At 33.9% G+C, this 16,719-nt stretch overlaps 1 protein-coding gene and 1 long non-coding RNA gene across 2 annotated transcripts; both read right to left on the bottom strand.

Moving 5' to 3' along the window:
• Positions 1 to 5,257: 5,257 nt before the first annotated feature.
• On the bottom strand, positions 5,258 to 9,745 carry LOC100803872 (pentatricopeptide repeat-containing protein At2g15820, chloroplastic). Its single transcript, XM_003528337.4, has 2 exons — positions 9,202 to 9,745; positions 5,258 to 7,456 (listed from the first exon to the last, which is right to left on the bottom strand). Exons 1-2 carry the CDS (start codon positions 9,652 to 9,654, stop codon positions 5,618 to 5,620), a joined length of 2,292 nt encoding a protein of 763 aa, XP_003528385.1. The 5' UTR covers positions 9,655 to 9,745; the 3' UTR covers positions 5,258 to 5,617.
• A 2,068-nt stretch (positions 9,746 to 11,813) lies between these two features.
• On the bottom strand, positions 11,814 to 15,710 carry LOC100787283 (uncharacterized). The gene is made up of 5 exons (XR_415243.4): positions 15,362 to 15,710; positions 14,437 to 15,225; positions 14,279 to 14,362; positions 13,716 to 13,948; positions 11,814 to 12,109 (listed from the first exon to the last, which is right to left on the bottom strand). It is a non-coding gene; the product is annotated as an uncharacterized lncRNA (long non-coding RNA).
• Positions 15,711 to 16,719: the final 1,009 nt, after the last annotated feature.

The raw sequence follows: 16,719 nt of genomic DNA, 5'->3' as shown, positions 1-16,719 counted from the left end.
AACTTGATTGAATCACAGCAAGGTGTCCAAATTGAAGGTTCAAGTAGAGGAAAAAGAGTGATTTTACCTTCATCATTCATAGGAGGTCGATGCTACATTGATCAACTTTATTTTGATGGAATGACTATATGTAGCCATGTTGGATTTCCATATTTGTTTGTTACTTTTACATGTAATCCCTGCTGACCGAAAATTGAACCTAAGTTATACTATTTAGTGAAAGCTCACATGATTCATGGTCCCTGTGGTTCATCCAACAAATCATCACCATGCATGAAAGGTGGAAATTGTTATAGGTATTATCCTAAGAAGTTCCAGAATTCAACCATTGTTGATCAAGATGGCTATCCGGTCTACAGGCAATGAGATAATGGTCATATTGTTTTGAAAAATGGTGTAATAGTTGACAATCGTACCATTGTCCCTTACAATCCCAGGTTATTATTAAAGTTCCAAGCACATATTAACATGGAATGGTGTAACCAGAGTACCTCGATTAAGTACTTATTCAAGTACGTCAACAAGGGTTATGATAGGATTACAACAGCCATCATTCCAACTGAGCACCAAGTATCATGTTCTGGTGGGGTGGTTGATGAAATTAAGCAATACCTGGATTGTGTGTATATATATATATATATATATATATATATATATATATATATATATATATATATATATATATATATCACCAGCAAAAGCTTGTGGGAGAATTTTTTCTTTTCCTATTCATAGCAGGAAACCAGCTGTTGAAAGGTTATTCTTTCACTTACCTGGTGAACAAGCAGTTTATTTTAAAGATAACGAAGTGATTGATGATGTTCTTTTAAACCCAAGTGTTACCGAATCGAGGTTCACCTCTTGGATGGATGAAAATAGAAAATATCCAAAGGCAAAGAATCTAACCTATACTTTTTGAGAAAATTGTTTGTGACTATGTTGTTGTCAAATAGCATTAATAAACCCGAAGATTTCTGGATAAAATTCTGGCATTGGCTTTCAGATGGGATTTTGTTTCAACAAAGAAGAATGTCAAATATTCAAGATAAATACTGAATCAAGTATTGACAAATATGAGTCATGTGTTTACTATTTGTGTTTGATTACTTATTATAATGTGTTATGTGTATAGATTTGCAGTTTACTAATCAAGAGTTACAAAATTTAACTTTGATTGAGATTGAGAAATTACTAGAAGAAAAATAGAAAAAGCCTAAAGGACTTTCCATCGATACCTTATCGACAACATTATGTCACAACACATTTGGGAAATAGGTTGATTTATGCAGAGCTGGATTATGATGTTACTGAATTGAAATCTCAATTCGATAATTATTTTAAATCTCTTACAGGTAAAAGAAAACTTTTAAATGTACAAATAAAGGATGTATTGATTAAATTTTTCATTTCAAGTACTATTTTTTCTTCTCTAATATGAAGTATTTTATTTAACTACGTCTACAGATGAGCAAAGAAATATATTTGAAAGAATTATGACAGTTGTGGATAGATAGGAAGGTAGGATGTTTTTTTTCTATACGGCTATGGTGGTACAGGAAAAACCTTTGTGTGGAAAACATTAACTTCTGCATTAAGAAGTCAACGACAGATTGTTTTAACAGTGGCTTCAAGTGGAATAACATCATTGTTGTTACCTGGAGGGCAAACTGCACACTCTAAATTCAAGATTCATGTTCCTACTTTTGATGACTCAATTTGCAATATTCACCAAGGTAGTGAATTAGCTTAGCTTTTGAAAGTGACAAAGTTGATTATATGGGATGAAGCACCTATGGCCCATAAATTTTACTTTGAAGCACTGGATAAAAGCTTGAGAGACATCATGAGACTTGGTAATGAATCATCTACAATATTTGGAGGAAAGGTCATTGCTTTTGGTGGAGATTTTTGTCAAATCTTACCGATTGTTCCAAGAGGAAGCCAATCTGATATTGTTCATTCAACGATTAATGCATCATATGTATGGGATCATTGTGAGGTGTTGATTTTGACAAAAAATATGCATTTGCAATCTAGTATGGACAACTTATCTGCAAGTGAACTTAGCAACTTTTCCCAATGGATACTTGATATTGGAGATGGAAAAATTTTTGAACCAAATGATGGTTTTGCTATAATAGAGATCCCGCAAGAGCTTCTCATCTCAGATTTTAATGACCCTATACATGGCATTGTCAACAGCACCTACCCAAATCTTGATACATGATAAAGAAGGAAGACCATTGAATACTACAACAAATGTAGTCTTCAAAGAAGTGTTCCATAATCTTTAATTGGTAAAATTCTGATTATATCACACATGAAAAGCACTTTATGTTATGACTTCCAACTTTTAGTAGTTCAAACTAATATTGAGGTGTACATTCTACTTTGACTTAAGTCTTATTTCAATCTCAAGTTCTACTTTAAGGAATGTGATGGATGATTTTGGCGATGTCTTGTCCAATTCATCAGTTTCACACTCTTCTAGAAATGTAAGTTGTTCTAAACATCTATTGCAACTTTCAGTTCTATTTCATTTAATTAAATTTAATTTTAGTTTTCATCTTGAACTACCACTAAAAGAATTACTCATAAGATTTTATGAATATGATCAATACGATGATTTACTCAATTAGGTAATTGAATTTGCAGGTTAGGAAATCAAAACACGAGACTACCAATGATTAATTTTTTGGGTTACATTTTCATAATAGAACGTTTAATCTTTTATTTTGTTGCATATCTTTTCACTCATTGTTCTTAATTATTGTTTTAAAAATTGAACGGCTTCAACCTCAAGAGGGTGGAGAATGTGATCAGTTTCCCAAACCTCAGTCACCTGATGCAACCAACTAAAAAGAGATCTTATTTGAAGCAACATTGACCAAGTACAAAGCAATATGAAGCCAATTCATATGGTTAATTTTTTTGTCTTTCACTTATTTTATTTTCACTTTTAATTTGGAATAAAATTATTTCAATTCTTTGCATACCCAAAAATTTTGGTGGCTATTATATTTCATTTTTGCCAGAACTTACCCTTCCATGTTGCGAATTTCTTAATGCAAGCTAAATCTAATTCAATCATTTTTTAGTTCTTGGGTGGAGTTATTACTGAATGCAAAGGTCTGATCCATCAACTTCACAAGAACACAATGAAGATTGAAAAAGATTGGAAACATTACTGCAAATATAGCAAACTACAGAAGGGAGACAAAATTCTCTCTACCCTTGATCCTGCAATGGAAAAGGTGGTTGGAGTGACAAAAGTTAACTACAAGTTATTGGGTTTGGGTTTAATGTTTTATTTTACAACAATAGTTTCACTTATTATAACATTTTGTGTTTATTATTGTTGTACCTCTTTTGGTTTTCCATTGCTAAAATGGTTTTTCTAAAATGTCAGCATGTCTTGACTTACAATGACATACATATAATGATTATAAGTTATGGTATAAAGTCTCTGATTTGGATCAATTATCAACAACGCTCTTATTCTTATCTTTTACTACCTTAGCATATGATGTTTTAGGTTTGGATGAGTTATCGATAATTCTCTTATTCTTATCACAAACTTCCTTAGTATATAATATATTCTTTCCAAATAAAAAAATATGATTCCACATCTAACTTAAAAGACAATTGAATTGAGTTAAAGACACTATCATGGTTGTCAAACTCTAAAGTCAACTCGTAGACTCTTACGAGTTTAAGAGTTTACTTCAATCCCGCGAGTTGACTCGGAAGCAAACTCGTTTTTGAGCATACTCGGAGCAGACTCGGTGGACTCGGAGTGGACTCATGTAAACTCGTAAGAGTTTACGAATTGACTCTAGAGTTTGACAATCATGCATAAGTGTTCAAAATTAAAGCATTTAAATAATTTAAAAAAGCACAAATGTCTTCAAAGAAGCATGTCCAATCCTCTAATAGGATCATCTCCATGAATATCATCACCATCTCCATCATCATCAAGGTCTTCCTCAAATTGTGCATCATCATTAAGTTCCACGAAAATTAAATTATCTAGATCAAAAGTTTAAAATAGATATCAAATATGCTATATTAGAAATAGTTAAAACTTAAAATAATACACAAGCAAATTTTAAATTTGAGAAAGTTCAGAAATTATACCTTTTCTTGGTGTTATTAAAGTTGCTTTTTATCTTCTCCTTTTCATTTTCCATCTCATCATATATGAAAAGTATAATTCTGTTGAATTTCAGTAACAAGATAGATCCAACTCCAACATTGTAGGGTCAGTTGTTGTGTTTTGTAATAGATTAATATGAAGTATGAAGTATGAATTATGAGCTTATTGTCATTTGTTTGCAAATTGATGTATTTTGAATATATTTACTTATTATCCATATTTTTTTTTACGAAGTAGACTCTTACGACTCTACGAGTTGACTTGTAGAAGCTCTCGCGAGTCTACGTAAACTCTCGATATTGATAACCTTGGGCACTACACATATTATTATCAATTAATTCAATTAAATTCTTAAAAGTACTACACGAATGATAATAGAGAATGTGCACATGTGTAAATATAAAGGACGTTCGTGCAGATGCACGGGTAGAATACTAGTTGTTTTATAAAGGAGTAATAGATGTTTCCATAACAAACAAGGAGATAAACTAAATATGGTCACAAGAATGAACCTTTGAGCAACAATAAATCTTTGAATGTTTCCATTAACAAAATTTCAATCCTCTTCAACCCCTTCATCTCAATGTTGTCTTAAAAAACTAACCTAAAAGCTACTTAAGACATTATCCTCATTGAGTCACACTGAAATCATTTAGAGTCTAAACTCTACAAAATCTACAATTTTTTTATACAATGATCACACTAAAGTTTGAACCTCAAACCTGTTGCATACTATTCCAAACTCTCATCACTAGGCTGACCCTAGTGGTTATCTACAGAATCTACATATGTATTTTGCATAACTATAATTTTATTTTTTTTAATTTGATTTCAAAAACTAGTGTAGCATCATCGCACCAAAAAAACAAAATATTATTCCATGAAAATTAAATAATGTAATAATTCATATCCTTGAGAAATTTAGCAAGGCCATCAATGAGCACAGCAATGCAGATAACATTGAATCACAATAATCTTTGACTACATGATTTTGTATGTGAAAACTTTTCCCAGAACAACAGATAGATGACCATGAGATCGTATAATTTCCGTATATGATATCGACTTTTATTTTAGATTAGCTAGTATCATCACTTGCAATAGAGAATAATTCGCAGTTCTCATTTAAAGAACTAAACTGTAGTAGAAAAGAATTACAAACATTCCATGTAATGCTTCAACCATGTTGAATTAGTGTAACAGAGTTTTTAAGTCCCTACTCTAATTTTCTATGCATCGGAAATTAGGAATATACAAGTAGAATATTTCAGAGGATGGATACAAAAATATTCAAGAAAGCCTTCATTTTGCAACCATAGCAGTGACTCTAGTAAAATGAATCTGTGGAAGTACAGAAATCAAACAAGTACTAGAAACAGGTGTAAAAGCACAATCTGGCCAGGAAAACTCCCTTAAAAAACCTTCTCCAAACCATGATCATCAATGTAGTATCATTCTTTTTCATTCATCTGAATCACTATTGAAGTTAATATCTTCAGTTTCCTTTGCATCCTGCTCCTTTGTCTCATCACCTGCTTCAGCAAAATCTTTATTTTCTATGACATATGGCTCAACCAATTTCCAGAACCAAGTTGAATTGCTTCCCAGAATACCAATCCAAAAAACCCTTCCTTTCCTCTTGACTTTACAATCCATGGACATGCCTTTAAATTTTCTGACAATGTTCTCAACACCCTCACGACTTCCCTTTACTTTCAGCAAAATATCCCCTGATGAATTTCGATGGCCACCATACATGTACCAGTATGCAAGAACACATGGTGACAACCACCTATGGACTAGTTTTGGAATACTAGGTTCACCTTTTGACCAAAACTGATCTGCATAAAAGCCAAAATGAGAGCTTGCAATGGTGCAAAACTTATCCGGTATGTTTTCACTATTGTCACCTGGCTTACAAGTAGGATGCAGCCACTCAAAAAACAGGTGATATATATGACTCTTCAGGACATAATGGCTGCCGGAATTGCCATCAAAATCAAAACGAATAATGTGATTCCTCCTTCGGTCATCAGAATCAATTCGCAAACCACCTAAAAGCAACCCAATCATGATTTCTCTTTGCTCTTTGCTTAACTTCATGCTTATTGGTCTTTTAACAACTTTCCTTTTCAAGCTCAGGATATAGTCAAGCTGTTCCATTAATGAGGATTCAATTTCATACTTTTTTAGACACATAAAGTCATAGACCTTCTCTGCCTTTAAGTGTTTTCCTGAAGACAGGTATCCACTTAAGATGATGTTACATGATCGAGCATTAACACCGATGGTCGCATCATGATTCATTTGGTTAAATATATCCTCGGCCTTGTCAATATTACCTATTTTCACCAAAGAATTCAGATATATACTGTATATAGCACAATTAGGACGACATTTCTCCAAGCACTTGTAGAATGACTCTTCCAGTTTGTCATGTAATTCCAAATTGAAGTACATGCTTAGTAAATAAACATACGATGGCGTAAGGGGCTTCAGATCACTCTTGACAAAATCTGCCATGATTGATTCGGCCAATTCTGATTCTTGTGCTTTGCATAGTATCTCTATTATTTGATTATATGCTGCAACATCTGTTCTACCTAGTTTTGACTGCATTTCCCTGAATATATCCAATGACTTCATCGGCATGCCAACCTTTGAGTAGACTTCCATTTTATACACAAAAGCCAGAGCTGGGGGGTCATTTTCAAACTCGAGAAGTTTGACCCAACTCTTTTCTGCTTCCTCCACCTCCCCTTCCCTTGCACAAGCCCTCAAGATTGATAATAGCACCTCTCTATCCTCCTCAAATCCAGCACGGAGCATTGCTTCCCTCAATTCTGCTATCCTTTCTTTATCTATGGAATCCTGATAGCTATGCAGCCAAATTAGGCCCCCATAAATTTCTTTATGCACATCAAGTCCAGTTGTAACCAAATGATGATATATAAACTCAGCTTGCTTAAGGTAATTCTTTGACAAGATCCCCGGATTGCTTACAAGAGCTTTGAAGACGGAATTATGTATGCTAAGACGGGGTTGGTAACCACCCAACTGAATCATCCGATTGTAAATGCTGCATGCTTCATCCAAACAACCTTGAACAGGAGCACTGAGATAAGCAACAACTAATATATGGAAGGTTGACTCACTAGGAACACGGCCTTGATTAATAATATCATCAAATACCTCACGGCACTTTGAAAACTTTCCCTCTTTACCCATGTAATCTGCTAGCTTGGTAGCAAGAGCAAAATCAAATCGATACCAATTACGTTGCATCATCCACTTGTATACCTTTAGGAAGGACAAAAGTAATTAAATTTGTGAAAAAACCTAATAGCTCATGATGAAATTTTGTAAAATGTTCTGGTCAAGTAATCAAGCACATAATATTTACAGCCAAGTATCAATTCCAATTTCGAACCATTAGACGAAATAAAGAACGAACAACCAATTCACAGGAAGGAAGATGGACACATTTAGTAAAACAACAATTCCAGGTTCAAAAACTTTCCATGACAAATAACAATACAAACTAGCGACAGGGAAGCTTTGCACCATTCAATATGCCACACCAAAAATTTATATTAGCCAATAAGAATAGAACGGATTTTCATGTTATCATGCTCCCAGTCACGGAACTTCAGAAATCTAGTTACACCACCTAAGTTAACCAATATCAGCAAAAGCATTCCCTGAATCTACAATAAACTACGACCAAGACCCAATTTCAAAGCACTCGAACTCCATCAAGATGCCAATTTCTTGATTTTCTAGAACAACATTTTCAATACATAATCATTCTCTCACCATTGGCATCCCTTCCGCCATTCTCACAAAAACCATTTCATGCACAACATTAAATAGAAAATCAGTAATGAATTTAATTTATATGCATCATAAAACTCTCACATACATCCAATAGGATTTGACTATCTTACCACATAATCCTATTCATTAATAAAATATGACGACAAGGTGAATTCCTATTAGATGGCTATGTAAAAATGTTTCACACCGACAATGCATATAAATTAAACTCACCCATAAGTATCCTCCAGTTGAAAGCCTAGGGTTCTTATCAATTCCTACAACATAATACGCAACTTCATCCCCAAAAGAGGCAAGTCTAGTTATTTTATTTCCCTGAAAATACTAATACTATATGCAAATTAGTCCTGCATGGGAAGGCACATTACACCTTCAAAGAACTAATTCTTAAAAACACAAATTTGAAGAGGCCAGAGTATTAACGCAAGTTTTTTTTTTTTTTGTGAACCCAAGGTATCTCCTACCAGAAGCTAAAGACTAATCTCTCAATACACTGAGATTCTGAGATTCATTTAAAAGACCAACCTCTTCCATCAGATCTTTTTCCATACACACTGACTCGGGAATTGAACTGCTGACTAAACGATTAAGAGACAACGTTATCAGACAACCATGCGAAACTATGTTGATAGTAATAATAATTAATAACACAAATTAGTGAAGATATAAGGTGGATTAGATGGTTAAGTGAGAAGAGAAACAGAGAAAGATAGTGGATTCTATCCCCTATGCCAACAAATCAATAAAACTAAAATTTTAAAAAATTAACATTTCTCAATAAAAAAAATAATAACGTAAGTTAGCACATTACTCTCTCCATCCGTGATTACAACATGGTCTTTAAAGATTTATTTGTCTCTTTTTTATAACACTTTTTTTTTACTTTCTACTTGATGCCTTAATTATTTTTTCATACATATTCTTATTTAATTTTTTTCTCTCAACATTAATAAGAGAGAATTAAGTAGAATATTAATAAGAAAGAATTAACTACATAAAAAATAAACATAAAAAATTTTAAAATAGTAATATTATTAATTGATAGATTTAATTTGATTAATTAAATTAATTATTTTTCTTTAACTATTTTTTTTAAAATGTGAATTAGTTGAAATGTTCCTTTTTAATTAGATACGGAGAGATTTATGGACGAAATTAAAAAATCAAATTTAAAATTATGGTAACAAGGTAGGAAGATGAAGAGTTACCTTGAATGCGGTTTCGTTTTCGCGAACGCGGAGGCAGTGGACAAGGACGTAGGTGGCGTCCTCCTGCCACATCCACTTCTTCTGCGCGTTCAGTATCCTCACCAGAGTCCCCGCCTTGTGCGCGGGCAGCTCCTTGCAGAGCCACGCCACCCTCGCCCTCCGCCACTCTTCCGGAACCGCGCTCAGCTCCCCCACCTCCACCTCCGGCCCCCGCAGCCCCCTCGCCTCCGCCTCCGCCGACCTGAGAACCTCCCTTTCCGGCACCGTCACGGCGAGGCGCGGGAAGAGCGGAGGAGCGGAGAGGAAGGGGTGGTGGAGATGGGAGAGAGAGAGAGCGAGAGAGTGGAGGAGGGTGGAGGAAGAGCGCATGGTTGGAGGATTAGGGTTTGGGGAAAGAGTAGTTAGTGGAAGTGGAAGAAGAAGGTCGTGACGTGTCACAAACCTCCCCACCATGCTCGGTTACACTCTGCTGCAGCTGCAAGGTTTGTGCTTCAGTGTCATATCATCCTTGTTGAAGCTGAAATGAGACTTGTGGGGAGAGTGAGTTTTTTCAACTTTCGGCCTGTTGGGTCTGTTTTGTCTCGGCCCAACTTAGATACCCTAGGGATGGATGAAAGCTTCATGGTGGGAGTTGCTATTCGCACTAGCAGTTTTTCTAATGACACTACCCACGTGGGTGCACCTTAGACATATCCCAAAACTGCCCCTGAAAAATTGAACAACGAAATCATGTTTATGTTAGTGCAATTTGGAGGTGAAAAAAAATTCACAATGAAAGTACATTTCCATGGTTAATTTTTTTCACCCCCAATTACACAATAAAAACATGATTTCGTTATATAGTGGGGTAACACAACGAAATTGTATTTCCATTGTGTTATTTGATTCCACCCCTCAATTATAAAACGAAATCATGATTCTATTATATAGTGTGATTTAACAATCATATTTATGACGATCTGACAAGCAAATAGTGTCCTTGTAGACCTCGATGCAATCTGAACAATCCATTTTGTCGGTGCAATCTTGGTCGTTGTTGATAATTGACTCACGAGAGAATACTACAAGATGATAATGAATACAATTGGTAAGAGGAAGCTAAATACATTGTGTTGGATCTTTCAACATATTGCATTGAAGATGGAGGGAGTAGTTCTTGTGTATTATGATAGTGATGTGGTATCAACTTCTAAGGGGGTATTGTTTAAATGTCCTAATGGTCTTAAATTCATAAAAATTAGTGAGGAAATGTCTCTTGCTACTTTGAGGGAAGCAATTATAGATGTCACAAGAGGTGGAAGAAGCTTATTTGAGGTTTTTTTTTACCATAAACATGTATATTTAGGTAATGATTGTGTTGAGTATGATTATATGGAGCTTAAAGACGACAATGAAGCGGGGAAGATGTTTTTCATCTTTTCACATTTTAGTTCTAAAAGTCCTATCAAGTTGTATGCAATGGTTGGCCGATCTCCAGAAGAAATCTTTGTCATGTTGCGTAAATCAGGACCTACTGAAGAGATCATTGTTTTGATGCATGGATCAATGACAAAAACAAGCTCTAATAAAGATCATAACTTTATATAATCATGTTTTTAATTGATGAAATAATGTTAGTAGTAGTTGTTGTTGTTTATTTTCTAAATTTAATCAAAATTTTGTTCTTTATTACATTTGTTATGATCTTTTTCACTCATTCAAGTATTAATCAAGTTTTTCGTAAAGATTCAGTTTTATGATTATGAAAGAAAGGGTGTTAATGAATGATCATGTTTAAGGAAAGATTAATTAAATATTGATTATATTATGAGAGATTTTTTACAAGACTTTCCATGACAATTTTCAAATTATCTTAGAACAATACATTTTTTACAACTGTTTTACCCCGAAATCGTCTTAGAATGCTATTTTTAAAAAAAATATATAAAATTGAGAATTCTAAAACTATTTTTTCAAAAACTGTTTTAAAAAGTAAATTTTTAAGATGATTTTTAGAAGAACCGTCTTAGAATGTTTTTTTAAAAAAAATAAAAAATAAGGATTTTAAAATGATTTTTTCATAAATTATCTTAAAAAATAAACATTGTAAGACAATTTTTCAGAGAGAACCATCTTAATATGTATATTTTAATAAAAATAAAAATATTAAAAATATTATTTTCTTTATATTTTTAAAACAATAAATAAAATAAAAATAGTGGAAGACAAAATAAACTTGCATAAATTGGACAATGAGAGATCAAAATGTGGCACCAAACCTTTCTGTTCTTAAGTTTTAAGTAACGTGCATTTTTTAAGATAAAATAGCTAATAGTTATTTTTGGATAAGATCACACTGCATTGCCGCAAGCTGTTTTCCATGAAAAATGTTTGGAGAAAGAAAACCATCCTGGTTTATAATCAACCATATAGCATACCACATCAATTTTTTCATGGAAAACAAAAATTCAACTTAAAAGAGTACATAAAATTTCCTGATATCGCCAAATTCAATTTAAGTAATACTAAATAAACCAACCATTTATATACTTATAATTCCTTTAAATGATATGGTCCCCTAAATTTTTCATGTGATAAATTTCAAGTGACATAGAGCATACCTTTCTTTCTTATAATAACAATAGGAAAAATCAATTAAGAAGTATCCCATACATATGACCTTTCCAACCTTCTCCACAGTTAACTCTCTTCCTTACGTGGCCCTTTGACCTTGAGAGAAGAGATAACTCTCTTCCTTGATATATCAGTGCAAGCAGTTTTTGTGTGAGATTTTGATCCCACTTTCACTTCTTCCTTCTTCCCTTGTCCCTTCTTATGCACCTTCAAAGGCCTGGATTTTTTAGATCCTTTGTTGTTTAACTTCTTCTCACTATCCCGCATACTGATATATTATGTACCAATCCTGAAACTTCAGCACAAAATGGGATCAAGTTACATTCAAGTTAATCCTATAGTGATAGTCTAGATTGAACCATTCCAACACAAACACAAATTTTGTATAAAAAGGACAACGATTAGACATAAATTGCACTTCGCAATGCAGATTAATGTTGCTTCTATCCATTGTTCAAATATAATTACTCAATAACCTTTATCATATTAAGAGAAGAAAAATGTTGACCCGTAAAAAAATGAGCACCACAATTGATCAAATACCTGATGAAATCAAGGTAGGATGAAACAGTGTCAAACATTATACGAATTGGCAAAGAGTGGAGCATTCATTACGTGGATAGTACTCGTAGAAGAAATAACATTGAATCATGAATCACTTGATGAATTGAGCAAAAAAGAAAAAGTCAGGGTATGATGCTTAAGACCCTGATCATTTAATTGCAAATAAGTTGTAACCAGTTATTCAAATCGAGAAGAAAAAAAAAACACAAGAACTGGTGATCAGAAGAAGAAGAACAAACACCAAACACCCCAAGCTGTAAAGAAACAAAAAAAGGCCATAACACAATGAGGCAAAAGACCTTGAGCTTGAATCCAAATGTCAAACCCCACAGGAGTTTAAGGCCAAATAAACAAAACCAACCAGTAACTTGTTCTGGATATTTGAAACTATGCAAGCTAAATTTATTATTTTTATAAAAAAAAATTAAAAATATATCATACATATATCAGTTTATGATTAAATAATACAGTAACGAATATTTTACACTATTAATATATAGATTATTTACTAATTTTTAATTAATAATGTCACAATCTTTTTCACCAACCATGTATCTAATTTAAAAATAAAAGTAGAGATATTGTAAAACGATTAAACTCAAAGTTTAAAATTAAAAGTAGAGATATTATAAATTGCAGTTAAATATAGCTGAAATGTTCGTGTAGTGCTCGACATAAATACATGTCTTCAGGACAAGATATAGCTACTATTTAGGAGCGTATTTGCTTCCGGAATTGGATTTGGTACAGTCATATACTATTTAAGACCCATATTTAAAGTAAAAGTAGGATTAGTCAATGAATGTTTTCTTACGGTGAGTCAATTTAAGAAACCTTTAAATTAAATTTTTTTTATTAGGAATTGATATAAAAAAGAATATTTTTTGGTCAAAATAAACTATAAAAAATGATTTTTGGTCATAATTTGATTATGAAAATCTATTGCTCTGACAATCAAAGTTCCAAACAACCCATATCTTCAAAAACAAAGATGTTTATTACTTTGAATGTTAAAGCAAATCAATCAGAATTCCCAACATGGTATATGCAAGCTATAAAGTTCTTAAGAAATCATAGATACCTAAAAGATGAAGATATAGCTAGGGCTGCAAGGTCATTGCCAGCACATTGTGGAGTGATTAATGTGTTCACAGAAAGAGGGGGCACTTGCTGTTGTTGTACCCCCGGTGCTCTTTCAGGACTAGTAATGGTAATAAATGTTAACATATATACTATAGCCTAGTTAATAAAAAAATGGCATGGCTAACATAGGCACATATAATATTGTTAGCATCACATAGAGGGAAAATAAAATGCCAAAGTGAAAAATATGATACCTTAAAAGCTTGCAAATTGAGGCGCTTGGTTGTTAAACACTTGTGAAGTCGATCCTCCACTGAACCTAGTACCTGAAAGCCCCAGAGTAGCAGAGTTCAATACCGAACAATTTGCAAAGCCAGAGGACAGAGGTGTACGTCCATTCAATGTGGAGCTCTGCTGCTGAAAGCTAAGGTTCTGCAACAATGGATTGTATTGGTTTCCTTGATCATCTTGTGCCCAAAGGGACGACCTTTCAAATTTGAAAATGAATGATACTTTACTGAGTTAATATAGAAAATAAGAAATTATTGTAGAACTCATAAGTAATGATCAACATTTGAGATTAATGTACTGCATTTGGTAAAGAATGTCGCATCATCTTCAAGTATAAAAAATAAGAAATTATTGTAGAACTCATAATCAATTTTACTTCTAATCTCTTGGTCTGACAATCCCAATAATTAGGAAAAATTGAAAAAGATTATCTACAACATAAACACGAAAAGATGGATCATAAGAGTTAAAAACTAAATTTATCATTGTCATATCATATACTTATTTTAGTGCCATCTTTGACTACCTTGCATCTTGCATCTTCTTCAACCAATTTCATCAGCATGTTTCTTCGTTCTTTGCTACTGTTTGTGGCATCAAATATCCCAACCTAAATCCAAATTAAAACTTATGCAAAATAACATGAAAGAACACATTAAAGTAACAAAAATATCATGATCTTACCTGGCCACCTTCTCGCATCCAAGAGATCATATCTTCAAATGCCAGGTGCTGCTACCTAATGGATCGTGATACATTAAAACTATGTACACAGAGAAAGGGTCAGTTGTCACAAACTCACAATTAAATTGTTCTAATTAAATAATTAAGAAAAAGGAAACGGAGGATTACAAAGTAAAATGAAGGTGACCAAGAGGATGGGTTTTATTTTGATCTTACCTCACCACCAGTCTTAGGTGCTGAATTTATACAAACCCAAATGCAAACTCACAAATACATTCTGCTGGTTCCTTAAAATAAATAATATTAATAACACAACCTTTGACACTGCGACTTGGAAATTCTTTCAATTGGAAAAACAAACCCCTTAAAAAAAACTCAAACTCCTATGGCTCTAAATATAATTGCTGATTAGAAAAGAAAAATAAAAGAGAGTAAGAGTAGCAGGACATTATTACAGTGAATTGAAGACAGAAACAAAACAAGATATAGGTAGCTTGAGGAGGGTCATATTATATAAATGATAATCATTGATCGACATCGCAGGGTGTAACTCCGCTTAACATAGAATCCGTAGTGCGCAATTTTGATGGCCCCAGCCTTCAACCTCACTCTGCCCTGAAATATCAGCCTCAGACCCACGACCCCATAAGCCTCATCCACCGCCAGCCAGTGAGACACCTCTACCAACACCGGAAGCGGCATGCCTTCGATCAATGGCGACACGACACCAAGCTTCGCTTCTCCTGGTGTAGAGGCGGCAGCAAAACCTGAAGCGTTATAGCCTGGTTCCTGTACGAGACAAAGGCGGAGAACCACTAGGGATTAAAACTAAGGACAATAATACTATATCAGTAACACAAAATCACAAATTTTGCAATCACAAGGCACAAATCAGAATAAAACCCTAATAATAAAAGTTCAAAACCTCATCATCGTCGGGCTTGCAAACGGTCTCGTCGTGTTCCCTCGTGTTCTCAATGGTGCGAGAATCGTCACCCATATGTAACCAATAACCTTCTTCTCCGGAAGGAAGCTTCAACGGCTGCCCTGGACACCTTCGACGGCGGCAGTGATCACCTTCAACAGCGGCGTTGGACACCTTCGTCGGCGACACGAGCGAGAGAGGGCGCAAAGAGACTATGAGAGGATGCGAGCTAGTGAGACAGGGTGAGATACCGAGAAATGGCAAGAGTATAAAAGCCAAAATACTTGAGCTTCAAAAACGTTTTTGAAAACTGTCTTTGAATTAGGGATTTCAAGTACGGTTTTCCAAAGAACTTTTTTTATTTCAAAATTTGACGTCATTGAAAAAAAAAATCATTATAATTTTACTGATATTTACAAAAATGTCATTTGTATCGACGACTGTTTTGATAAAACCATTGTGAATTCACCGTCTTTGTTTCTCATGTTTTTAAAGTGTGAAGAAAATACCAAATTGATCAAGCATATTCTTAGATGTTTGTGCTTCCAAAGGATGAATTTCTTTGATACTTTGTTAATGATGGGGCTCCAAGTCTGCATTCTCCTAGGTTGACACCAATTGGGATTTCCAAGTAAACAAATAGGAATTGCAAAACTTTACAATTCAAATATCTTGTAAATCTTCCCATAGTTTCTTCCTTCACTCCCACCAATCTACCAAATCTACTTTTATGAAAATTGATTTTCAAGCTAGACACAAGTTTAAAACACCTCAATGTACTCATAATCACCACCACATTATTAGTGGTCATCTCCCCAATAAATACTGTGTCATCCGTATATTAGACTAGCTTGGTATTATATTAATTTGATTATAATTTAGCTTAAATTATTCATATGGTCCTTTAACTTTATTTTAGGTTGTAATTTGATCCCTTATTAAAAGATAAGAGGAACGCCACAGATTCTTGAAGATGGAGACATGATGATTCTGGATTGTACTCTACTAATTCGGCATACAAGTTGCTAATTTCTGCCGGTGACGGGGAGCAAGTCAACGACACCTTTCCTTTGTTGTGGAAGTTGAAGATACCAAATAAAGTGGCATTCATGGTGTGGAGGGCTCTCAAGAATCCATTACCATATAAGGACAATTTGAAGAAACACAATGTTATGACTGATGAGGTTGAGTTGATGTGTGGTACATGTCAATCTGATTTTGAATCAACTCAACATTTGTTTTTATTGTGCAAGGTGGTTAGGCAAATATGGCTACGATGTTAAACTTGGATATCCCCAACATTCTCTACTCTCAAAATTGGAGATTTAGCGGGCCATTTCAAGCAATTTGCAAATGTT

This window comes from Glycine max, chromosome 7 (assembly GCF_000004515.6).
Source record: "Glycine max cultivar Williams 82 chromosome 7, Glycine_max_v4.0, whole genome shotgun sequence".
In the NCBI taxonomy this organism is placed as follows: Eukaryota; Viridiplantae; Streptophyta; class Magnoliopsida; order Fabales; family Fabaceae; genus Glycine; species Glycine max.
This window is presented reverse-complemented; position numbering and strand designations above follow the sequence as displayed.